Below are 25,671 nucleotides of genomic sequence, written 5' to 3'. Positions count from 1 at the left end.
CCAGAGAAGCGGTGCCTCGGTGCGCACCCGGGATCCAAACCCGGGTCGCCAGTAGCAGAGTGCGCGCACTTAACCGCTAAGCCACGGGGCCGGCCCCTCCCCTTACATTCTTTTTTTTTTTTTTTTTAATAATTTTATTTATTTATTTATTTTTTTCCCCCAAAGCCCCAGTAGATAGTTGTATGTCATAGCTGCACATCCTTCTAGTTGCTGTATGGGGGACACGGCCTCAGCGTGGCGGGAGAAGCGGTGCCTCGGTGCGTGCCCGGGATCCGAACCCGGGCCACCAGCAGTGGAGCGCACGCACTTAACCGCTGAGCCACGGCGCCGGCCCTCCCCTTACATTCTTAAATCAGTGCTTTTTCTTGGTTTAGTATGTACAGCAGTCATATAATATGTAAATAAATACAGAATCCTTGATTTTTTTCTGACTGGGAATTTTGTAGTACCTTAGAGTTATATCTTAGAGAGTTACGTGGCTTTTTCAATCATCCCTAATGAGTGTTTCCTCCTTCCCTCCATTTCCTACTAAAAGTGGGGAATATGAAATGATTTTGGCCATTAACTGAAATTCTGTTATCTTTCATTTTTCAAAAATACTTTTATAGGGCCTCAGAAGCTAGATTTAACTGGAGCGAAATTATCTAAGCCAAAATATGTTACCAAAATTATTTTATAGGTATCTGTAAAACAGTAAGTGTTAAAGAATTTAGTTTTGGACTCCTGTAATAATTTTATATGCAACTTTTTAATTTGAAAGGTTACATCAGTTTCCTTGAAAATTTTATTAGTCTGTTTATGGAGTTTTAGTCTAGAAATGATGCTCTTTATAATTTTGTTCATTTCAGTTTTGTAAAAATACGTTTTTTCCCCCCACAGAATCAAACTTGTTTTCTCATGGTGCCGTTTTGACAGAAATGCCCAGGACCTCAGGAGTTTCAAGTCAAGCAGAATCCTACTATTCCTCGTCTGTGTCCATCTCAAGTGCATTGTCACATCATGCTGCAGCCATACCCTCAATGGTACCTCAGCCTTCTTCAAGCTGGTCATCAGTGGCCCACTCCACCTCACACTCAGTCAATGCAAATCCACTGAGTAGTTATTCAACAGGGACACTTTCTTCTAATTCACAAGGTATCCCACCATTCCTGGACATACCTGTTGTGAGTGATTTGAATGCTTCTAATGCTTGCATTTACAACAATACTAATGACATAGGCAGAATGGAAGCATCATCCATGTCACCAGCTGACTTATATGGTATTTCTGATGCCAACATGTTGCCTAATTGCCCTGTGAATATGATAACGCCCAGTAATGACAGCATGAGGGAGACTGATAATCCGAGACTTATGAGCATGAATCTTGAAAACCCCTCATGTAATTCAGTGTTAGACCCAAGAGACTTGAGACAGCTCCATCAGATGTCCTCTTCCAGTATGTCAGCAGGCACGAGTTCCAGTAGTACTGCTTTTGTTTCACAGTCAGAGGCATTTGAGGGATCTGACTTCAACTGTGCGGATAACAGTATGATAAATGAGTCAGGACCATCAAACGATACTAATCCAAACAGTCATAGTTTTGTTCAAAGTAGTCAGTATTCAGTTATTGGCACTATGCAGAATGAGCAATTGAGCGACTCATTTGGATTTGAATTTTTTCAAGTTAACTTGTAAGATTTAAATGCTGATGTAATGGTGATTCAAGATTTAAATCTTTTGAATGTTTGCAACCATTTTGATGTAACATATATTGATGAGCATTTTCTATTTCTCTGACAGAGAGTATAACACAGGTTTAGATTTTTTTTTTTTCTTTTGGTTTTGTTTTTAAGGAATGATAGTCCAAAAACTTATTTATGAGAAAGCAGTATAAAACCTTGCGTATGTAGGGGATTCCTCTACTGGCGGTTTAGAGCACCTCCTTCAGCTGGCAGAGAATTTATCAGGATATAATGAAAGATGCACAGTGCTGAAGCTGCAGCTGAAAGAGAGATGAACTCACTTCCCAACTTCAGGAAGAGCTGGACAAAGTCCAGCATTTACAGAAGACTTTTGCTTCAAGAGTAGAGAAATCCACACAGACTGAACTTCTAGGCTATGATGGCCTGTGGAATCCTACATACACTGAAGGTTTATTTAAACCAGTAAATATTTCAGCAATAAATATAGTAAATAAAATAATGATTTTAGGTTAAATCATTATTTGACCATAAGAAGTGTATAATGAATCTGTGACACATTAAATATTGAATAAAATCAATTTTTCCATTAAAAAAAAAAAAAAAACTTCAGGTACGTAGAATACAAGATTGGAAATTTATCATAAAAGGAAAATTCCAAAATAGAAATTTAAAAGGACTTTACTGTTTCTTCTTTTGAAACATGTGACCTGATATTGTTTACAGTGGGAATTCTGTCTTGAGAGTCCCGCTACATTTCCCCACAACAGACTGAGGAGAGCCTTAGAGCAAGGCTCTAGTTTTTCCAGATATACCTTTTTATACTTCTTTTATAATGTATTAATGTATTCTTAGTTAAATGAATTAGATATTTGCTTTTAAGCAAATTGAAGGTAAAACCTGTAATGGCTATGCCATTGGAAAAATAAATTCCTTATTGTTTTTGAGGCCTATGGGCCAAGGTGACCCCTAAGGGGTTTTCTGAGGCTTCTTGGAGTTTCTTAGATTTACAGTCATCCCTCAGTATCCTTGGGAGTTTGGTCCCAGTAACTCCAGCAGATACCAAAATATGTGGATTCTCAATTCCCTTATATAATGTGGTGTAGTACAATGAATACAGTTGGCCCTCCTATCCAGATGCAGAAACGCCCAAATAGGGAGGGCCGGCTATCTATGTAAATTAAGATTTCTTCAAAATGCTAAGTTGGACAGTAGGCAGTTGAAGTGAGCTTTCAGGGTATGGGAGGTTCTCTACATTCTGGACCATTTAAATCCATACCTTTAAAATTACATATGATTTTAGCTTTACACCCATGTTTTTAAGGGGAAGAAGTTTCCTCGGACCTCTCCTCTTTCTTATGTGTCCTCACGCACTGTGATCTCATCCAATTTCACTCTGTCAACTCCCAAATTTTACCCCTAGCTTAGACCTGTCCCCTGAACTCTAGACTTGGAGCTTACACATGTGTGTAAAACTGCTTATTTGCCATCTCTACCTAAAGATCTAATTAAAGCTTAAATTCAACATATCCAAAACTGAGTTCTTGATCTTCCCTCCCAAACTTGTTTCTCATCGAGTCTTCCCCAACTCAGTAAATGGCAATGCCATGCTTCTAGTTGCTCAGGCCCAAAACTGTAGATCATCCTTGGTTCTTTTCTTTCTTTTATCTCCCATATCCAATCCATCAGCAAATGCAGTAGGCCCTACCTTCAAAATATATCCAAAGCTGACCACCTCTTTTGACCTCTACCATTATCATCCTGTTCCAAGCCACCATCATCTCTTGCCTAGACTGAACCTGTAGCCTCCAAAAACCCTCTTTATATCCTTGTGCCCCTACAATCTCTTCTCCCTAAAGTAGCCAGAGTGATTATTTTTAAAACAAGTCAAATCGTATCATTCATCTGCTCAAAACCATCCAGTGGTTCTCCATCTCACGCAGAGTAAAGTCCAAAGTCCTCAAAATTAGCAGGCCCACATTCCCTCTGCTACCTCATCTACTGTCACTTTCCCCTCCTCATTCAGCTCCAGGAACTGTGGCCTCAGGGCTTCCCTTCAAAAACACCTAGAGTGCTACAGTTTCAGACCCTTGGTACTTGGTGTTCTCTCTGCCTTGAATGTTTTTCTCTCGGCTATAAGCATAGCTCACTCCTTCAGTCTCACTCAACTGTTAGCCTGATCAAGGCCTTCCTTGGCTATATATATATATCAGCACTCCATGTCTGCCCTCCTTTATATTTGTCCATAGCACTTATCGTGATCTGACTTTACTCAGCATTTATTTGTTTATTGTTTGTTTTCCTATACTGGAATATAAGCTTCATGACAGCAGAAATTTTTGTGTTTTGTTTGTTGAATCCCCACTTTGTAGAACAGTGTCTGCCTCATGTTAAGCACTCAGTTAATATTTATTGAATGGTCAAAGTACGCCTAATAGAACTTTGTTTTTTGACAGAAAGAATAGCTTTGTTAGATGTTTATGATTTTTATAGTTCTGTTTAATGTAACATTGGGTTTATATTGGAACCATGTACATTCAGGTTGAGGATTAATAATGGTAATCCAAATTGTTTGAAAGCAAAGTAATCCCAGTGGCAAAAGATGGTAGAATTTGGGCAGTAATCTTAATTGTGATGGAATTGTCATGATGCTAAGTAACTAACTTATTAAGGACCTAGTTTATCTTACAACTAGAATCTACCATAAATGGTGAACATATTCCTAGCTAGAAACAGTGTGTCATTTCACTTACGTTAGCATCCAACCAAACCGTAAATTTACTGGCACAATTAAAACTAGTTAATTCGGTCAAAACAGATGTGTGAATGTCATATAAATAAAAATTCTGAGTTGGATGATACTGGGAAATGAGAAGGAGAGCAAAGTAAGACTTGGGGTCAGGATAGTTTAGGAAACAAAAGAAAAAGATTAAAGACACCTAAGTATCATTAATATTTCTCAGAAATTATGATTTCAAAAGGAAAGATTTCTGTTATATAATTTTCAAAATCATAAGCACACAACATACTTTAGAAGAACTTACCAGGGAGAAAGAAAAACCTGAAGGCATAATTTCTTTCCTGTTCAAAATATGAACCCAGGATTAGCACTGATCAGCTTAAACATTGACTGTTAGAATACAGTAAATGGATTTTTTTTTTTAATTATTAAATAGGCAATTGACTTGTTAATGCAGTTTTTTTCTATGTAAGCCAAATTAAGGGTACTGCTACATCTGTGTTGAGAGTATTTCCAATGGATTTTTCATTTTTCAGGTGCTATTTACTGATTATAGAAATTATTTTATCATTTAAAAAGAGTTTGGCAACCTGCTTTTCTATCTCTAAATGTATTTACACTTTCACCTGTTCTTATAACACCTCACTCTTCGTTTCTGAGGAAGAGGTGACCTTCTTCCTTTCTCTACTTGTACACTGGATCCCTCCTCCTTTCTCTCCTATGCTGTTTTTGTATCTGCACATCACCATTTAGTGCTTCTTTTCTTTCTATAAATATGGGAAATGTCTTCTCTAGCCTAAAAAGAAAGGAAAAAATCTTTACTGCCACCCTCATGTTTCTTCCCTTCACCTCCAGACTTATAAAATGTTTTTGGTCTCCATTTCCTCACTTCCCAGCCATTCTTTAACCTATCAGTCTCTCTCTTTACCTCTTGTTATTTTCTTATGATATTCTGGGAAAGTGACCAGAAACACCCTTGTGAAATCTAGTGTCTTTTAATCAGTCCTCACCCTGCTTGACCTGTCCATAACCTTCTACCCTATTGACCCCTCCCTCCTTGGATACCCCTTCGAGGTTTCTGTAGTAGACAAGAGTCCTCTCTGAAGTTGATTTTTTCCCAGAGTCTCAACCTCAGCCCTCACTTGGTGCTATTTTTTCCCCTGGGTGACCTCATCAGTGCCCACAGCTTCAGCTTTCTCATGTAACCGGAATCCTTTATAAACTGGCTCCTCCTTTTGCATTCTCTCATTTGATTAATGGCATTACCATTTACCCTGCCACCCAAGATACTTAATAGGAACCTCAAAATCATATTTATTCTTTTTCTTGCTCACACTCATACTTAGTCACCAAGTCCTTTTGAGTCTGCCTCCTAAAAATCTCTTGCATTTGTTCCTCTTTCATTCCTGCTGATTTCTTAGTATAGGCCTTCATTCTTTTTCCCCCAACAAGAATCTTTTCCATATACTCTAGTTAAAAATAATACCCCATTCCCCCTTATACCCTAGTACATAGCATTCCTTGAAAAAACTTTCTCTCTCAGGTCGCCGGGACTCCATGCCTTTTCCATGTTGTCCAGTCTGCCTCTGCTCTTCTACAACGACTACACGTAGCCTTTAAGACTGGGCTTCTCCTCTGTGAAGCTTGGTCCTGCTGCCCTAGTTGAGGTGCAACTGTGTACATGCCCCTATCACAGAACTCCTCTCACTGAAGTATAGTCATTTAAGGTTTGTCTCATTCATCTTTGGGGCTCCATCACTTAGCACAATCCCTGGCATAGTTGGTGCTGAATAAATGGTAACTGTTATTAGAGAGGGAAGGGTGAAATTGACGTAGGAGTGATTATAAAAATGTGGACAAGGATATGGTTTTTAAAGGGAAAGGTACTTGGCAGGAAAAGCAGTGATGCCAAGATTATCAAGCTTGTGAAATACTTTACCCTCTGCCTCTCGTAGTGTCAACTGTATTAGGTAGAAATTTTACAGTTTACTAGGATTGTTTCATATCTCTGACCTTGCTTCTTCTCTCTACTATATGGGGCAGGTTTAACCTCAGTTCTCCCTCCGTGCATTTCCTTGGCACCTTACCCTTGCACGGACACTCAAGTATTCATGTAATCAATCACATATCACATTTTTGAGTGTCTTGTGCAAAGCACCATGTTAGGTGCTGGAAATGATACAGAGGTGAATGAGACAAAACTCTTGCTAAGATGTCAGTCTTTTTCTTTTGAGGGATAACACACAGTTAAAGTGCAAAAAGTGGACTAATTTGAAGTGTACAGCTTGATAAATTTTTATATATGTAAATAATCATTTCTACCATCCCAGAGGTTTCCTTCATGCCCCTTGCCAAGCTACCTACTCCTCAAAACCACTATTCTGATTTCTGTCATCAGAACTTACTATCTTAATGGCCTTTTAAATTGGTAACTGGGCTTCTCTACTCAAAACCTTAGTGAACAGAAACAGCTGGGTTTTAACCTAATGCTTCAGAAAAACTAATTATCCTGTCCATGTTAAGAAAGACTTGGAATTGATGACCCAGGCTGCCTAGTAACACCAAATAATTTCTTATATCTTAAATTGATTTATTGAGAGATTAGAGAAATTACCATGTGGTGTTAAAGAGCATGGAGAAATGGAATGAATAGGGAGTTTTTAGTCAGAACATCTGGGTTTGAATCTTAAGCTCTGCCACTTAAAAGTTATGTAATTAGCAAATCACACCTTCTGTGGGCGTATCTCTTCAGATATAAAATGCAGATATTACCCAGCCTACCTTATATTAAATAAAATAATGCATACAAACACTGTAAATTGTATAGTGCTAATCTAATATTGTTAATAAACCAGCGTCTGTATATATCCTGTGGCCTTGATTAATCTCTAATCCAAACATTCCTTCCAGTTGTCTAATACATAGCAAAGTGAGAAAAATCACTATGGATTAGATTCTTTAAGATCCCTGAGATGGTTTTGTCTTGAGAGTGGCCAGCTGTTCCCACATCTGAAGGACCGTCATTTGACCTTATTCTTTCCAGAATCATTTCTGATTGTATAGCAAAGATAAGGGCAATTAATGACTTCCAATTCTGAAATTCTGCGACTCTTAATTTCTTTGCCAAAGTTGACTATGAGTTGGGATTAGTATGACTGTCTTCCTAAAAGGGAGTCTCCTTATGGCTAATGAAGTTGCCGCTGAAAGATTTCCCATCTGTTTTCTTCTCAGAGGTTGGGTATGAAAGGCGTAAAATTAGGATGCTTTTTGCATCACATATGATAGAAAATTCCATGCTATTTAATGTTATCAGTCCAGGAGTGGGTAACATGAGTAGATGAGATGAAATCTCAAAAGTAATCATGTGTGTAACTTTTTTTCAAAAGCGTAGACCAAACAAAGAAAAAAACCCCGTCATGTCCCCACTACTACCCTCATTAATAAAAAAAATATGGATATAATTTTTAAACAATTACTTTTTCTAAACATTTTTCTATTTATTCTAAATGTCTATGGCTTTAGGAAAAAATATCACATGCTAATAATTATCTATTTAAAGGGGGTAGAATTTATCATACTCTGATATTCTTATCACTTGTTTCCACAACTTCAGTTTACTATTGGACTTTCAAAATTTCAAAAATTTAAAGAATTACAAAAAAATTCATTCAACACCTATGTGTGAACAGTAATACACAATAATTAGTACAAAATGGTGCTTCAACAAATCGAGTTTTCTGGGATAGCAGTAGGTAAATAAAAGTTTTGGTAAAAGTATCAAACTTGATCTTGCCTATTTTTCTTCTAAACTTATTTAATCAAAACATTATAGCTTTGCATAAAATATAGTGAGAAATAGATAAAATTGGAGTATTTTGGGATTCATTTGTGGAATTCAATCTCAGGAGACTTCATTGGTGACACACTTGGTTTTATTGAGTAATTAGCTGAAAATGTTGGTCACTGGTGCACAGTTCAGGTAGCTTTAAGATGAGACGGAAAGGAGAAAACAATGAAGATTTTGGGTAATGGACCTTCTTAAATGCACTGTTCAGACCAGATGAACCCTTCAGAGATGACTTCTGTTTTAAAAGAACACACTTAAAAATACCACTGACTATGATGAATCCAGATCCCTGCAGAATGGCACTATCCTATTTTTTTTTTACTGTTTTAAGTATTTTCATATGCTTCTTAATACTATAATGAATTTGGAAGGACTGAAGACAGTAATTTTTAAAAGTTCTCAGGTACCATTCAGTTATTTAATTGCTAAGTGTGACGTCAACATGCAATCATTTTTAAAATGTCAAAATGCCTTTTATTGTACATAATATTTTATTACCTTTGTAATATCTTTGTATACAGTGATTTTTTTTCTTGGTAATATAATAAATGGAAAAAATTCTAAAACTCTTACTAAAATTTTGTTGCTATTTAAGAATATCAATGAGGTTTTCTTCATATTTATAGCATCTTCCTTATAGGGAAAGGAAGATGTTTGCTTAGAAACATTAGGCATTTTTATGGAATACTATAGCTGAATATACTTGCATATGTAAAGGTCCTTTGAAATGTAAATAAATTTTGTAGAGCACTGAAATGTCTTTCTAAAAGATTTTCATTTTCTACCTTCCTGACTTATTTCCAGCCTGTCTCCCTTCCTGAATAATTCAGGACAAAAGTTATTCGCTTATTTTGAGCAAGGTGTACAAGTAGTAGGTATTGCCACAGGGGGTGAAGGTAGTGGCCCATTGTGGGATTACAGTGTGGAACTGAGGAGAACATGTGAGGATAGTAGGGAGGAGGGGCATCTCGGTGATCTGGAATAAGGATGCAGCAATAGGAGATTGGTTATTTATGAAGGGGACTGATCTATTAAGTAAATATATTAAGGCTAATGTGAGCCAGTTTTCTCACTGTTAGAGGAAAGGAATTACAAATATAGAAAGGGAGAAAACTAGAATAAGGTTGGAATTGGAAGTACTGGTATAAACTCATAGTTTTCAATATATGTAGATAAAGAAATACATAGATGTAATTGTGTGTGTCTGTGTGCATGTGTGTCCTCGCACGTGCCATGAGAGAACTTGGGAGCAGCAGTGCCACAATAGCAATGAGCACACCTACTGCTCAGATCTTGGGTTTCTAAATATCATTCTCCACTAAAAGGAACCAGTTCTTCCTAGAGAAATGGCCCATTCCAGGACTGGTGCAGATGAAATACAAGATGGTCCTGAGTGTCTTTTTGTATTAGAAAAGTGGGAACATGCTCCAAGAATGATGGGGACCTGTCAAAAGGACACAGGAGCTAGCCTGAAGGGGCACGCACTGGCCAAATGAACACTTAAAAATCAAAATAAATGTTAGTAACAAATTATAACCCATTGAAGAAAATAGAAAGCCACGAATCCACAAGAAGGGAAAGTTCTACTTTTCAGTGGAATGCCAACCTATAAATGTAAAAGGAATGATGGAATTAGAAAATCAGTATTTGACTGTAATAATTGAGTCAGATGAAAATCTTCAATGAATGCTAAAACAAGTGAGTTAAAGTTTGATAGTTTCTCTAAGAGACAAAAAAGTAAAAGTGGAGAAACTTGGCAGACACTACCTTCATTAACTGATCAAAGCCCAATCATCAGTACTGCACAAATCAAAATTGTGACACCTGATAAGATACAAGATAAAAATCTCTTCTGTGGTATTCTTGCCAGAAATGTACAACCTGAATCTAATAATAAGGAAACATCAGGCAAACCCAAACTGAGGAGCCATCTACAAAATAACTGGCCTGAAATCTTCAAAAATGTTAAAGTAATGCAAGTCAAGGAAAGATGAACTGTTTGATTGGTGGAAACTAGAGACATAACGACTAAATGCAAAATGTGATCCCTTGACTGTGAAGGACATTGTTGGGATAACTGGTGAAACTTGAGTGGGGTCTTTGGATTAGATAATAGTAGTATCAGTGTTAATTTCCTGATTTTGATAGTTACATTGTGGTGAAGTAGAAGAATGTCCTTGTTTGTAGAAACTACACACTAATGTATTTGGGGTGATGGGGCATTGTTGGCGCAATAGTGCAGGGAAAAAAGTTCTTTGTACTTTTCTTGCAACTTTCCTGTAAGTTCGAAATTATTTTAAAATGAAAAAATTAAATTAAAAATAGGATCATAAAAGTAATACTTTCAATAAAAAAGGGTACTATTTTTAAAAGTCTTACATCAAAGTTCATTTTTTTATGTGGACTTAAAAATCAAAGAATGAAGCTCCAAAAGATCTGCCTAAGTAAGATGTTTTTCTCTTTGGAAATGGAACTTTAACTTCTAAATTTATTTCACATAATTTGCAAATGTAACCAGTTATCTTACCTGGGAAAATTTTCATTTTACCAAGTTTATTTGTTTATCTGTGTTTACTTTTCCAGGTATTCAGAGTTGACATTTTTCCTAAGCTAACCTACAGACTATATTTGGGACAGAGAGATACTAAGAAGTACCAAGGGCCCTTTCTCTTAAGTGTTATTTAAAAGACTTTTAATTTAAACAAATCTATAAGAGGAGATCACAAAACTAATTTAAAAATATTTTTATATAGACAAAAGTGAAACTATAGTACTCTCATTACTTAATGTTCCCAGTTCTGCATAAAAAACAAAGACCTACATTAATTTTTAACAACCTTTATCTCATAACTATATGAATATTTGGAATAAGTAAAGTATTTACAGCTAATGTTTACTCTCTGCTTGAAATTTTGTATAATCTCAGGAATAGAAATTTAAGAAATAGAAGTTTTCTAATTTAAGTTTGCTATATAAGGAGGTTCTTAATTCTTCCATTTTGCAAATCCACTGAATTCAACCCTGAGCCAAAAAGAAACATGCAAAAGACTATCTCCCAAATTATATAAATCTCTTTTGTAGCAAAATTTCCCCAGAAACTGAGAAACATTCATGCACAGGTTCTTACCTTTTTTATCAAAAGTTTATTTCTATTATCCCTTTCTCATTTTCTGGTATTGAAAATAGTCAAAAAATTATTTGCTATTATTCACATATGAAACTTCATGTCATTTTCCTGATTTCTGCAGTGACTAATACATCTTAATATCTATGAACTACGTTTAATGTAGAGATGGGAAACTGAGTAATCCAATACTATCCAAGTCACATGTGTTCTAAAATAAGCTCAGTTGAATCAGGGTGATGTAAATTACACTTAAAACTGAATTGTAATGAGTCTTGTGTCCGAAACTTGTAATGACCCATCCGTTTTCTTTAGGTTTTGCCTGTTTAATGATTTTCTTCTTCATAGTACCAACTGATGATTCACTGATGAACAAATGGTAATCATATGAGATGAAATATACTTGGGCTATATTTTGGTAAACTCCTTGATTTGGTATGTAAATTCCAAAAGTCAGTTTTCATGGTTATGTGCATTTATTTTATTTTATTTATATTTTTGTGTGTGTGAGGAAGATCAGCCCTGAGCTAACACCCGTGCTAATCCTCCTCTTTTATGCTGAGGAAGACTGGCTCTGAGCTAACATCTATTGCCAATCCTCCTGCTTTTTGGTTTTCTTTCCCCCCAAAGCCACAGTAGATAGTTGCATGTCATAGTTGCACATCCTTCTAATTGCTGTGTGTGGGACACTGCCTCAGCATGGCCAGAGAAGCGATGCATCGGTGCGCGTCCGGGATCCGAACCCGGGCTGCCAGTATCGGAGCTCTCGCACTTAACCGCTAAGCCACGGGGCCGGCCCTTATGTGCATTTAAATGACATCCTCCGGTGCCTCCTTCACACCGTAGGTGCCCAATAATATTATTAGAAAGGACCCTAGAGACCAGGGAACTTCAGTTCTAGTCTTAGGTATGGAAGTGACTAACAATTTTAGATAATTCATTTAAATTCTATTCTTTGGTTTTCATATTTATAAAGTGGAGATGATAATATCTACCTGATGAAGATGTTTAAAATTGGATAATATATTGAAGCACTCCGGAATAATATCAGCTTACCTTTGTTTAGCAATCTCAACTTTTCAAAATCTTATCCCTGGGAATCAAGTTATTAAAGGCACTTGTGTCCTCTTATTTAAAAGATTTATGAAAGTCTCTTACCTCAATTCCTAAGGTTTCACTTTCCCTCCCAGGAAATGTATTGACAATTTTAGATTGTCAAAATAGTAACTTGAAGTCATTAAGATTTGTGACAAATCACACCAAAAGTACTTCTGTTGGAAATAGCTTGCTTGAAGCTTACTGGGAAAAATACTAATGATGTCAGATTTGCATTTGATATCTTAGAATTTTATAGGATACTATGCTGCATAAATTTAGATATAACTTGTATCAACATCCTTTTAAAAATTCAGAACATAATTTTAAAGGCGGTATGTCTCTTATGAAAGGAAATTTTGCTGAAAGAAATTACAGCTTCTCAGATTATCAAAGAATGTATCCTGTTTGTGTACCTCTCTAAATGAAAGAATTAAGAGAACGGTTTCATTATTCACAGTTTGGCTTGTGGGGGTCGGGGAGGGAATGAGAAAAATCATAAGACATCCTTAGAACAATTTAACACATACATAGATCTTGAGATGTTACAACAGATTAAAAAATATATAGATCAACATGATCCAAATGGTTTCTTCGACACCGTTATGGTGAGTAAACAGCCATTTTACAGTGTTTGCTGAATGGGTGTCCACATCATGCCAGGAAAACTCTACTCTTTGTTTCCAAATTTGAAAGCTAGTCATCCAGAGCAGGGGGCCAGTCAACATCTACAGACTAGAAGGAGGGAAACAAGTCATTAAAACATTACTGTTCTAGTAAGTATTTGCTGGTAATGCTGTATACATTTCATAGTTTTAATACAGTGCAACAGAAGAAAGTGCATTTGAAGAAAAGAGCCATTGAATACCACAATTTAACACTAAAATCCATTCTAGGACTTGGGGTTCTTGGGCCCAAGGCCTGTTCCTGAATTTATTGAGTATTTGGCTACTCAGCCACTTATTAACTGTGTCTTTTGACTGATAGGAGACTAGAGTACATTTAAATTTTTTAAATGTTATTTATGGGTAAAGTAGCAAACCAATTCAGGTGGCAACACCAACTTTCCCTCAGAAGTTTCAGCAACTTTTATTACTCTGATCATTTTCATTTTCCCATCTTGCACTTACCAAATATTCAAGTAGTTTATAAACTTATAGCCTTGCTTGTAAGTTAGCAACTAAATGTGAAAGAAATGAATATGAAAGATCACCTGGAACTAGAAAAGGGTTAAGGATCTTTGCCTATCCCTTAAGCAGAATTTTTGTTTCTTTCAAAATTGAATTTATCAACCTCTACTTACCCTGGTTTCTTCTAGAAAAAACTTTGATCTTCAAGTCATAATGAAATTATAATAGCAGACTATTTTGTCTCCACATAAACAATCAAGTTAGAATATGAAATCACATCTTGTCTTAACTACCCTAGAGGGCCGAATTTAGGAGAAAGTTTTTTTTAATCTACTGTACCTGTGTTGTTTTTTGAGACTTAAAAGTTTAAAACCTGAAATGATTTACTAAAAATGGTTTTTTTGTGTGTGTGAGGAAGATCAGCCTTGGGCTAACATCCATGCCCATCTTCCTCCACTTTATGTGGGACGCCGCCACAGCACAGCCTGACAAGCGGTGCGTTGGTGCGCGCCCGGGATCTGAACTCGGGCCGCCAGCAGCGGAGCACGAACACTTAACCGCTACGCCACAGGGCCGGCCCCTACAAATGATTTTTAAATTAATCTATGAGTCACTTCACATACTAGATTCAGAAAAATTTTATTAGAAAAGCCCAAATAACTTGCCGGGGGGGTGTGTGTGGGGGTGTGTGTATGTGTCTTTTACAAATCCCAAGAAAATATTTTGGTTCTGTTTCAGAATATAGCTGTATACCAGACACCCATATATAAGCTAATGGGTGGTTTTTCAAGCCTGAAAACTAAATGTTATCGATCACAATCTTGTGTGTGTTGAGGGCTGGGGTTCAGAAAGCTCCACAGGCGACTCTAATGGACAATGCGGGCTGAGAAACACTGGCTTGTGGATCCTTGACACTCCTAAGCTATTCCAAGAATTAAGGTCAAAGATGAATGCAGTTGGGATTTTCGTTAACAGGTTGTCTTCCTCAAAATGATAGTCTCACTGAGGAGGCTCCTTGCAACCTTGAAGGTGCTATCAACTGGCTGTACTGCAGGAGCCGTGTAAGATCTAATCTGAAAGCACTCAAGAGAATTGCTGGTAAGGTCATAATGCTCCAGCGATCATTTGATTATCATAGCTGTTTTCACACTGGGTAACTATAACCACTTCTTTTTATAACTGATATTATTCCCAAGTGCAAAATGCTAGCCTTTCCTAAATTTTTGTTGTTGCGGGTGGGGGAGGAGGGACTCTGTTCCTAATCAGATATTCGTCAAGGAGCACAACTTGTGACTCAACACTTACTGATGCTCAAATGAGGAAAATATTTATGGAGAATTGCCTGAAAGATCCATTCTATCCATTTTTCTAATTACTTAAGAATTTAACCTTGTTTCAATTCAGACTATAAAAGCAGAGAATTTGGTTTACATCATAGGGGTCCCTTATAGAACTGCTTTTATTAATTACCGTTGGCTCATCCCATTTTCTACCCCTGTCCTGAATATATGTTTCTGAGTAGGCTGCCTTAAATTCTTTATAAAACAAGATAGGAATGGGAATGAACTCTCTGAAGTCCATAGGACATATGAAGGACACTTACAACTTCATTTCCTTGCTTGGTTTAAGGGTTTAGATCTCATGCCATATGTAAAGCACAGTTAATAAATTCCCTATATATTTTCAAGGATCATAAATGAGACCTTGTATTTTTTTTTAAAGAAATAAAAATTCTGAAGATCTTCCTTCCCTGCAATATAATGCTTCTGTGAGATTTTGACCATTTTCAAATACCTATTAAGGTAAGTAGTACTATTTGGCTTAATGCCAAAAAAGCATAACCTTGGCTGAATTCAGTGTGTAAATGGGCATTTCCCCAACAAAATAGTTTACCTCAACATCCAGCTCAAGAATGTCTGCAGTCACATTCATCAGAGAGCCAATGTTTGGCTTGGTTCTCCCAAAGTCTCCGTGTACAAACTCTTTAATGTAGCTGGGGTTTGTTTAAGGAACAAATAAAGATAGCCATGCAGTACCAATTGTTTGGTGAGATTTGATAGGTGAAAGGGAAATGACAAACAAAAGCAGAAATGTTACAAAAGAGAAGTTATTTCTCAGCTGTGACTTGTGATGTGTCCTAGAAAATAAGCTATGGCAAACTGGTTCCTACCAGCCTGGCAGCCAACATCAGGACCTGGGACCTGTGTTTACATTAAATTTACCAAGAGTCATGACTTTCTTTTTTCTTTAGCTCATCTCTAGGTGCCAGGGTTTGGGTATGGATCTTTAAAATTAGCTGTAGTTCAAGGCTAAAAAAAAACCTCACCTTTTTTTTTTTTGCCACAACTTCCATTTTGTCATCTTTCTGGTCCCATTTTTCAATAACAGCCCCTGACATCTGCCAGATAGTAGGTTTCCACTGGGTCACACACAGAGTGACCTCAATGATGGCTTTCCTTGTAACATGACCTGGTGACACAATGGCAGTAGGATGGGAGGGACAATGAGAATATTAATTTAGTCTTGATGAAGGCTCTTCAATAAGATTATCAAAGAACCTAAGTTCTAGTTGTTTGCTAACATGGTTAGCAAGAGAACTAAGTTAATTCTTTTTTTTTTTTAAAGGGGCAACTTTGTATTTCCTTCACAGGTCTTCAGACTTTGAAGTCAATGACTAATCCTAGAATTAGTTATTAATAAGATTATGTTAACATTCCTTACATAGAACTCTACTACAGCCTTGACAATATTTCTCTGAAAATATGTTTTCACCAGCATTCAGTAAAAACTCATTCAGCATTATGTTGTGTTCTACAAACCAGCACTTAGTATAAATTTTTAATGTACCTTGACTAGGAAAAATAAGTTTATTTTCAGATGATAAATAAAAAATTAACACCATAATGTGCTGATATTTATTCACTCTACTTTCACTAAATGTTTGGCTCAAGTATAAGACATGTAATTAGTAACTGTCTTCTTTGCTAAACTCATAATTACTCAACAATTGTCATTCTTTTTCTCTCACTTTCTTTAAAGAATGCTATTTCTGAATAGCTATAATGAAGGGAGATGACCAAAAAGCCCCAGAATAACCAGTCAAAAGGTCCAGAATGGTTCTTATTCATAGCCAGAGAGACAAGGTGTAAGTCAAATGAAGTAGTTCAGTGTACTGAGCAATATATGTGAAAAATTCATATACTACTGTGTATAACCACATGGTATCTAAGCCTTAGCAAATAGTCTTTCTTGGCTAATGCCTTAAGTACATGTACAAGGCTGGTTCTACAAATATTTTAATGAGATTGAAAAGACATTAGCTTCTACAAAAAACCACTGCATTTTCCCCTAGCACACCAAAACTAAAGCTGGGATTAGGTTAAGAATTTTTTTTTTTAATCTGTGATTTCTTTGAAAATCCATTTACATTTCATATACAATAGGCATATGTGCTCCAAACAACAAAGATACAAAGATCTGCCCACTGCAGTCTAACTAGATCATCCCTTGATCCAAACTGCAAAAATTTAGGAGATTTTAGGAGTAAATTTTAACCTATACCTGTTTCAGCTGGGTAAATCCCAGTCACTTCTGGGGTGAGGTAGGGGAGGAAGAGGGGGAGAGGAGGTTGGTGAGGAAGGAGAGGCAGACTAATTATAGCAATATGGTGAGAATAAAACTTGACATTTTTTTCCTTACATCCATAATATATCATTAGTTTTATACTAGTTAGAAGGCATTTTATCACTTCATGCTATTAGATCACAAAATAATATAAAACCAAGAAACAAATAAACAAAAACTAGGAGCCTTTGAAAAGTAAACTAAAGCTAAGACTACGGCAGCTCTGTGATGTATTTTAACCAGCAACTCAGACATGATAAAAACCACACAAGGCAGGGTAGGTTATGAACAAGTGATCAGCCTTGGACTAGTCTCTTGTTCTGGGCCAGTGGCCAAATAAAGTGAAGATCAATATGTAAAGTAGGGCCACTCCCATCTACTCTCAGTGTTTCATCATCTGGGACAAATGCTCGAAATGCTGAAAGGACCCAAATTGGTCATGAATATGTGACTGGCCAAATGTGTAAAGATGGCAAATGAATCAATTAAAAGAGTTTCCTGAGTACCTACTATGTGCTCAGCATTGTGTGAGACACTGTAAATACTTTAAAATTCTCGTTGAACTGGCTGCTGCCTCATGGTTTAAAATATCATTTTGAAAAACACAAATTTAATGGGAAAAAACACCCCAAACATCAACAACAACAACAAAAATGGGCCGGCCCCGTGGCTTAGTGGTTAAGTGAGCGCGCTCCACTGCTGGCGACCCGGGTTCGGATCCCGGGCTCGCACCGACGCACTGCTTCTCTGGCCATGCTGAGGCCGCGTCCCGCATGCAGCGGCTGGAAGGATGTGCAGCTATGACACGCAACTGTCTACTGGGGCTTTGGGGGGGAAAAAATAAATAAAAATAAAAATAAAATCTTAAAAAAAAAAAAACAACAAAAATGGATTCTTCTCCAACCTAATCATTCCCCTACCCCCCTAGATCAAGTTGAACTATTTTCTAGGGCAGCATGAACTCTTCCAATAGGGTTCAGGTTAGATTATTGCTATGCAGAAGGTGAAAGGATACGTTCCAGCTTGAGTCTTCAGATAGAGGCGGAAATGGTGCTCATCCACATAGCTCGTCTCCATGGAGTGAATGATGCGAGTTCTCACAGCCAGGGGTCTCCGGTGAAGGACTCGTAGAGGTGTTTTCTGGTCGATCTTTAAGTCCTAGAGGAGGATATGATATAGAACCATGGAGTCAGCTTTACTGCCCAGTGAAGCCTATCTATCTTAACACCTCCTTTGTCAACAATGGCTCACCACAGATGTTTTCTTTAGAGGACCCCGTCTATCCGTGTCAGGGTAGAAACTAACTAAAACTATAATAAATTGTATCACCTAAGGTTCAAACTCTGTGAGACTTCTCATAACCTAGTCCATGATTACTCATTTTCTGGGCCCCAGTATGCCATAAAAAAAGGCTTTGAAGTAAATGATCCCCAAGCTCTCTTTTGCTCTAATATTTAACAAACTGATTAGGACTCTGGCGTTCTATCCTGCCCTTTACTTTACCGGAGTTCTTCTAGAAGACATGTTCTTACCTTTTTTTTCCTAACCCAAGAGAGTGACCCAACAGTGGGGATTTCTGGCTGAGATGAGAAATGACTCTTTGTAGAAGGCAGGACATCAGCATCACTTATGTGTATGGATAGTGTGCATGTTTCAGGGACAAACATACACTTATTTACAGGGTTATTTATTTGGTTATACGAAAGGATATATCTGGAAAATTAACAGTTATATCAATGTTTAGGGTAGTGTTTCAATATAATAATTACAAATAAGTTTGTACAATAAACCAGGCCCTCTCAATATTTGTTAGCCCAGTTCAAGTTACTTGACAATAATAATACTGCATGACTTTTTACAGTTCAGATTTTTTAGGGACACAGGCTTGTTTTTCGCACAATTAGAGATTTCCTTTTATGTCACAAGATGTAAAATAAGAAATAGAGGTTAATATTGTAGAAGGCCAACTAATTCCAACTTTTAAAAATAGATATTGGGCATAACCAGAAATGTAGGTTCCTAAGAACTCTGAATCCTCTGCAACTTCTTGTTGGAACAACTCCTTCCTAATTTACATGATTAGTGAGCGCCCGAAGCCATGCTAAGGAGAGGTTTCTGTCTGGGCTTCCCTCTATCAAGTTCTCCACTAACAAAGAAAGAGCAAGTTCTGACAAAGACTACAGTTGAAATGGTGTGACTGCTTTTATCAGAGCAGTGAGTCAATGGTCCTTCCTAAATCATAGGTTTTATGATTCTGTCATTGATTTTAGAAGCACTTTGTTCTGATGAGATAAGCTGTCTCCACAAGGTTGACATTTCTCTGGCCAAAAAGACCATAAAAAGGATAAGGCTGAACTATTAAGGAATCTGTAAAGATATGGCCTCCACTATAGAGTACAGAAACAGGTGGCCCTTAAATGAGTGACTGAGGAGTGCTCTTCTCCTGTTTCCTTTACCTCCAGTCACTCCCAGGACTCTGACCCATGAGCTAGTCAATGGAAGCACCAACTGAGCTACTAGCCCCACCACTGCTTCCAACATAACACTTGGATCACTCATGTGTCTTTTTTGGCCTCCTTGTTCTTAGCAGACAAAAGGAAACCACTTCATTTACTCTCACGTTGCCCTCTGCCATTCCCATACTGCTGAATTTTCAGAAACACATCTAAACACACACAAATGATTTTTTTCCCTTAGAAGTAGGTTGCCCTTAAAAAAGAGGAGACAAGTAGTAAATCTGAAGTGACTTTTTCTCATAATAGGGCAGTAACTCAGTTTTTATATTTTTTATGCCAACAGGAATATTTGAAAACTGTTTTAACCCTAACACTTAAAAAAATTATTAGAGGTCACCTAGCCTCATGAGTCCACTTGGACTGTGGACAATTAAAATAGACTCTTTCAATACTCAGTCTGTACCTATAAAAATCATCTTTCAGCATTATTTCTGAATTAGCTCTATGGCTCCCCCCAAACTGTGAATCTATTCTTTAAATGAGTTTATTTTCCCCACAGCATTCTGAATGACTTGTACACATGTGAAGGAATAGAGCTTTAGAAATTTGTTTTGCAATCAAAAAGATATCTATCTATAGTATAGATAATGGAGTCAAAGCCAAAGGGCCTTAGATATAGAATCACAGAACCTGAGAACTGGAGGGCCCACTGGGAATGATCTAGTCCATCCCCTCATTTTATAGATGACCTTCTCTAAGCAGGTGAATGACTTGTATGTTTTCACTAAAACACTCATACTATAAACATTATTCTGCACTTCACTTTTTTTCTCATAATGTCATGGGTGTTCCTACAAGTCATAGATGTAGACCTAACTCTATCTTTTTTTCCAACATTTTTAGGCATATTTACATACAATAACATAAATGGGATCACATGCTGTTTTAGTTTTTTTAACAGCTATGTAATATTCCAACTTATTCTACCATTTCCTTATTGAAGGATATTCACTTTTTTTCCAGTTTTGTTGTTGTCGTTGACTTTGCCACTTTGAACAAAGTCAATAAACATCCTTGTGCACAAATTCTTATGCACTGGAGTTTTATTTCTACAGGACAGATTGCCAGCAGCGGAAGTGCTAGGTAGAAGACCAGTGTATTTTTAATTTTAGTCATTGCCACACTGTTTTCCAAAAAGGCTGAAACATTTTACAGTTCTATTGACAATGTATGCAACTAGCCTACGCCTCCACTCTAACCAACAGGTGTTATTAGTTTGAGGGGAATAAAGTGATGTCTCATTGTTACTTCAATCTGGAGGTGGAACATCTTTTCAAATGATTCTTGGCCATTTGGAGTTGCTCTTTTTTCAGCTGCCTGTTCATATCCTTTGTCCATTTTTCTCTACTGGGTGTTTGTATTTTTCATAAGTATAAATCCTATTTATGGTATTTTTTACCATACAATTTGTTTTCTACATAGTCATATGTATGTGTGTGTATGTTTAAATCACAATGTAACAATCCTCTATATACTCTTAGAACTTGTTTTTTTCCCATTAGCATTTATCAGGAACATTTTCCTTTGTCAATAAATATTCATCTACCACATAATTTCTAACAGCTGGCTAGTAATAGTCCATCACACAAATAAACCATAAGATTAAACCAGGCCCCTCTAGTAGGTCATCTAGATTATTACAAAATATTGCCCATTTAAACAATGTTGTGATAACTATATATATCTTCGTGCCCATTTATGCTCATTCTTTGCATTTGAAAGTAAATTATCTTTACAGGAAGAGGTGGGGGCAGGTGGGAAGAAATATGCAAATGAACAGGCAGATCCTCTACAGTGACATGCTCACGTGAAGGAAAACCTAGCATATGCCAAAATATTTGTGCTCTACATATATTATCCTGTTTTGTTTATTTATAATATATTTTATTTATGTACTTAATCTGAGCATCAATTCTATTAGATAAATTCTATTTTATATTTCCTTTTTACAGATGGCCAAATATAATAATAGCATTGCTGAGTATTTTCTATGTGCCAGATACTGTTCTAAGTGCTTCATGTGACTAAACTCATTTAATTCTTCTAACAAACTTTAGAAATGAAGAAATTAAAGCATAAAGAGGCTAACAAATTTGTCCACAGTCACACAACTAAGAAATGCAGATCCAGGATTTGCACCCAGGCAATCTGTCCTTAGAGTCAGGTTCTTAGTAACTAGCAACACTGCCTCTCAGATGGGTTAGAGGAATTGCCCAATCATTCAACTAGTACATGGTAAAGCTGGAATTTGAAACCAGGTCTCACAGGCCCCAAAGCTCATGCTCTATGATTTGCAGGTAATAAACTAGAAGACAAAGGACTCTTTTACAGGCAGTAGGAAAATAAAATAAAAAGAATTAGAGCACTTAACTACCTTTATGTCATTTAGGAATTCAACGTCTTTCTTCTGTATTGCTTCATTTGTCCATATTAAGGCACTATAGGTCTTGGTCTTTTCTTCTTCACCTTCTTTCATGTGTCCTATTGCCTCTCTAAACAAAAGTAATAAAAGAAAGTTTGTCTGAATATATGAAACACAAGCCTTGCCCCAAAATTCCCTTTCTTTAAAAACAGCTTTATTAAGGTATAATTTACATACAATTCCCGTTTTTTTAACTGTACAATTCAGTGATTTTTAATATGTTTATGTAGAGTTGTGCAGCTATCACAATTTAATTTTAGAATACTTTCATCACCCCCCCAAAAAAAAACTCCATACCTATTCTCAGTCACTTCCCATTCGCTATTTCCCCCAGCCCTTGGCAACCACTAATCGACTTTCTGTCTCTATAGATTTCCCTACTCCGAACATTTCACATAAAATGGAATCATACAATATCTGGTGTTTGGTGTCTGGCTTCTTTCACTTCATAATGTTTCAAGGTTCATCCATGTTGCAGCATGTATCAGTACTTCATTCCTTTTTATTACTGAGTAACATTCTATTGTATGGGTATACTACATTTTGTTTATCCGTGGACATTTGAGTTGTTTCTACTTTTTTGCTATTATGAATAATGCTATTATGAACATGCATGTAGAAGTCTTTGTATGGATGTACATTTTCATTTCTCTTGGGCGTATATCTAGAGGTGGAACTCCTGAGTGATACAGTGACTCTATGTTTAACCTTTTGAGAACCTGCCAAATTGTTTTCCAAAGTGGCTGCACTTATAATCCCAGCAGCAACGTATGAGGGTACTAATTTCTCCACATCCTGGCCAACACTTGTTATTTTCCATCTTTTTAATTATAGCCATTCTAGTGAGTGTGAAGTGGGATCTCATTGTGGTTTTGATTTGCATTTCCCTAATGACTAATGATTTGAGCATTTTTTCATGTATTTATTGGTTATTCATATATCCTCAGAGAAATGTCCATTTAATCATTTCTTCATTTTTTTTTCATTTCCCCATTTTTAATTGGGTTGTTTTCTTATTATTGAGTTGTAAGAGTTCTTTATATATTCTGGATACAATTCCCTTATCAGATATATGATCTACAACCAAAAGTTCCCTTTTCAAATCATCTCCAGTGAGTCTACCCTTACCTTGTGACAAGCTGCAAGTCACGGACTTGGATTTTGTTAGATGAGTTATTAATTTTCTGTAGTAGTAGAAAAAGAAAAACAATTAGCAACTCTAGTTCAGCTACAGAGTTGCAGAAACGTGACGATTTCCATGTCATGAAGTGGTTTACCTGCTGAAGTTCCTTAATTTCTTGTGAAGTGAAATGTACTCTATGAGGATTCACCAGCTCAATTGCAAAGGGCCTTCCTGGCAGCACACACCCCGTCATGAAACAGAAACGTGTTGATGGAGTTAACATTTGGGCTAATGCAAGAGGGTTAGGAGGTGTGAAAAAACGAGTTGAGCTCTAGAGGACTGAAAGTTTAGTGACATGACTACATCTGGGGGAGGGAATGTGTGAAAACAATCAAGGGGCTTTTGGGGGGCTGCTACACCCCAGTATAGGCAATATGTGAAAATGACTGCTTTCCCAAGGTACATGAACAAGCCTGTGTTAATTACAAAATAAAATCCAAACAACTGGTAATTGATCTGGTTACACTAACGTAACATCACATGCAACAATGCCCAGGTATACCAAGTTGCAATCCATCCTCCTAGCCTAATCCATTAGTGAAACGGAAAAACTGTGATTCCATGAGAGGAAGGGACTATAAATCTCAAATAGCTCAGGATTAACTCTCATCATCTTTCTTGTAATGCAACAATGTAAAATGAGAGAAATAAAGGCTAAGCAAGCAGAATCACTTTTTAAATGAAGATGTGCATTTTGAAAACTGTACTGGTAGTACTACTGGAATGTCATTAAGTGGAACAATTAATAATCAACCTTTCGGACAAAATAAGGCACTTCCTTGTTAATGCACATAAAAGTCCCTTATAACCTACAGGTATGCAATAAAGATGGCCTCTGAAGAAATGATTCCTGTTAAAACACAATCGTATAATTTATAAAGGTAGCTCCATAATCCACAAAGCTTCCTCACTTGGAGAAGCTCTGAGATCTTCTGCCCACTTTAGTTTTGACTAAGTGACTACAGTAAACCTGCTGTCTGAAAAGGGCGATAATCTGAAAGTTAGTTCTAGTCAAGTGAGCTGTTTCAATCTTACCATTTCCTAATGTTCTCACATCTACATCTTCTCTTCCAGAGGATGAAAAATTAAAACCTTTGGAAAGCAGATAAAGAAAAAAAATCAGAGACATAATAGCCCTAAGACTCTCATTCCCACCCTTTGGTAGAAACCCAATTTGTCTTGAACAATCTACAGGATAATCCCAAGAGATAGTCATCATTCCACCTCTAATCCCAATCTCTCTAAAAATAGCAATGATAATAAATACCATTTATTGAGCACTTATTATATGTCAGGTGCTGAACTAAAAATTTTGCATACATTATTTCATTTAATCCTTCTTATAACTTTATGAGGTAGATATTAAATAAAAGAACACCAAGTTTCTGAAAGGTTAAGTACTTTTTGTAAGGCCACACAATTAAATGGCAGAGGTAGGTGTTTCTGATATCAAAGCCAGACCTTAACTATCATCCCACACCTCCACCCCATGGGAAGGCCAAAGGCAGAGCACTGTTTGGAGGAAGGCCCCACCACCACCCTGACCACAAGCTTATGGTGAAAAATCTATCTTCTTTTTTCTTTTCCCTAAAACAAAACAAAGCAAAAACATTTATTTGAGAATTAAATTCTATGAAGGAAGAGAAGGGAAAAAAATTTTGACTCTAAAAGCAAATTCTTTGCATAAGCAAACCTAAGCTGGGACCACGACAAAACTAGTACATTCTAAGATAGATGGGTCATCACAGACTAAAAGCTGCAAATGTTGGAATGGGAAAATGGTTAAACAAAAAGGGGGGGGGCCGGCCCCGTGGCTTAGTGGTTGAGTGCGCGCGCTCCGCTGCTGGCGGCCCGAACCCGGGCCGCACTGACGCGCCGCTGCTCCGGCCATGCTGGGGCCGCTTCCCACATACAGTGGCTGGAGGGATGTGCAGCTATGACATGCAGCTATCTACTGGGGCTTTGGGGGAAAATAAATAAATAAATAATTAAAAGTGTATTATTATTAAAAAAATAAATAAAAATAAATAAAAAAGGGGGGGGATGGAGAGGGATTATATGACAACTTTCTTAGATACAGAACTGACCAATGATTGCACCATCATCACCAGCAAACATTACCATGAGCAGGCATTATTCTAAATGCTTCATCTATGTTAATACTATGAGGTAGGTACTATCATTGTCCCCATTTTATTTATAAGGAAGGTGGGACAGAGACAGGATAAGTAACTTGTTTAAGATCACATCATTGGTAACCGGTAGGGTCAGGATTTGAGCCAGGCAGTCTGGCTCCAGAGTCTCTTGAC

At 36.9% G+C, this 25,671-nt stretch overlaps 2 protein-coding genes across 6 annotated transcripts in view; one reads left to right on the top strand and one right to left on the bottom strand.

The window, feature by feature from the left end:
* The window catches only part of REL (REL proto-oncogene, NF-kB subunit), a 41,924-nt gene extending 31,278 nt beyond the window's left edge, over nt 1-10,646 (top strand). For both annotated transcript variants that reach the window (XM_087436710.1, XM_004435656.3), the window contains exon 10: nt 880-10,646. In XM_087436710.1, coding sequence (XP_087292836.1) covers nt 880-1,676 — 797 coding nt within the window. In that variant the 3' untranslated portion in view covers nt 1,677-10,646. The remainder of the gene's footprint in view (nt 1-879) is intronic.
* A 604-nt stretch (nt 10,647-11,250) lies between these two features.
* Nucleotides 11,251-25,671, bottom strand: part of PUS10 (pseudouridine synthase 10) — a 67,075-nt gene continuing 52,654 nt past the window's right edge. For 3 of the 4 annotated variants that reach the window (XM_087436711.1, XM_004435655.3, XM_087436712.1), the window contains exons 12-17: nt 24,398-24,454; nt 23,457-23,533; nt 23,308-23,363; nt 22,132-22,249; nt 18,257-18,399; nt 15,299-15,610 (exon numbers count right to left, since the gene is read on the bottom strand). In XM_087436711.1, coding sequence (XP_087292837.1) covers nt 15,439-15,610; nt 18,257-18,399; nt 22,132-22,249; nt 23,308-23,363; nt 23,457-23,533; nt 24,398-24,454 — 623 coding nt within the window. In that variant the 3' untranslated portion in view covers nt 15,299-15,438. Of the gene's footprint in view, nt 13,223-15,298; nt 15,611-18,256; nt 18,400-22,131; nt 22,250-23,307; nt 23,364-23,456; nt 23,534-24,397; nt 24,455-25,671 lie in introns of those variants that run through there. The other variant, XM_087436713.1, reaches the window with a different exon arrangement.

The sequence above is a fragment of the Ceratotherium simum genome, chromosome 11 (assembly GCF_057802395.1).
Source record: "Ceratotherium simum simum isolate JZ-2026a chromosome 11, ASM5780239v1, whole genome shotgun sequence".
Classification (NCBI taxonomy): domain Eukaryota; kingdom Metazoa; phylum Chordata; class Mammalia; order Perissodactyla; family Rhinocerotidae; genus Ceratotherium; species Ceratotherium simum.
This window is presented reverse-complemented; position numbering and strand designations above follow the sequence as displayed.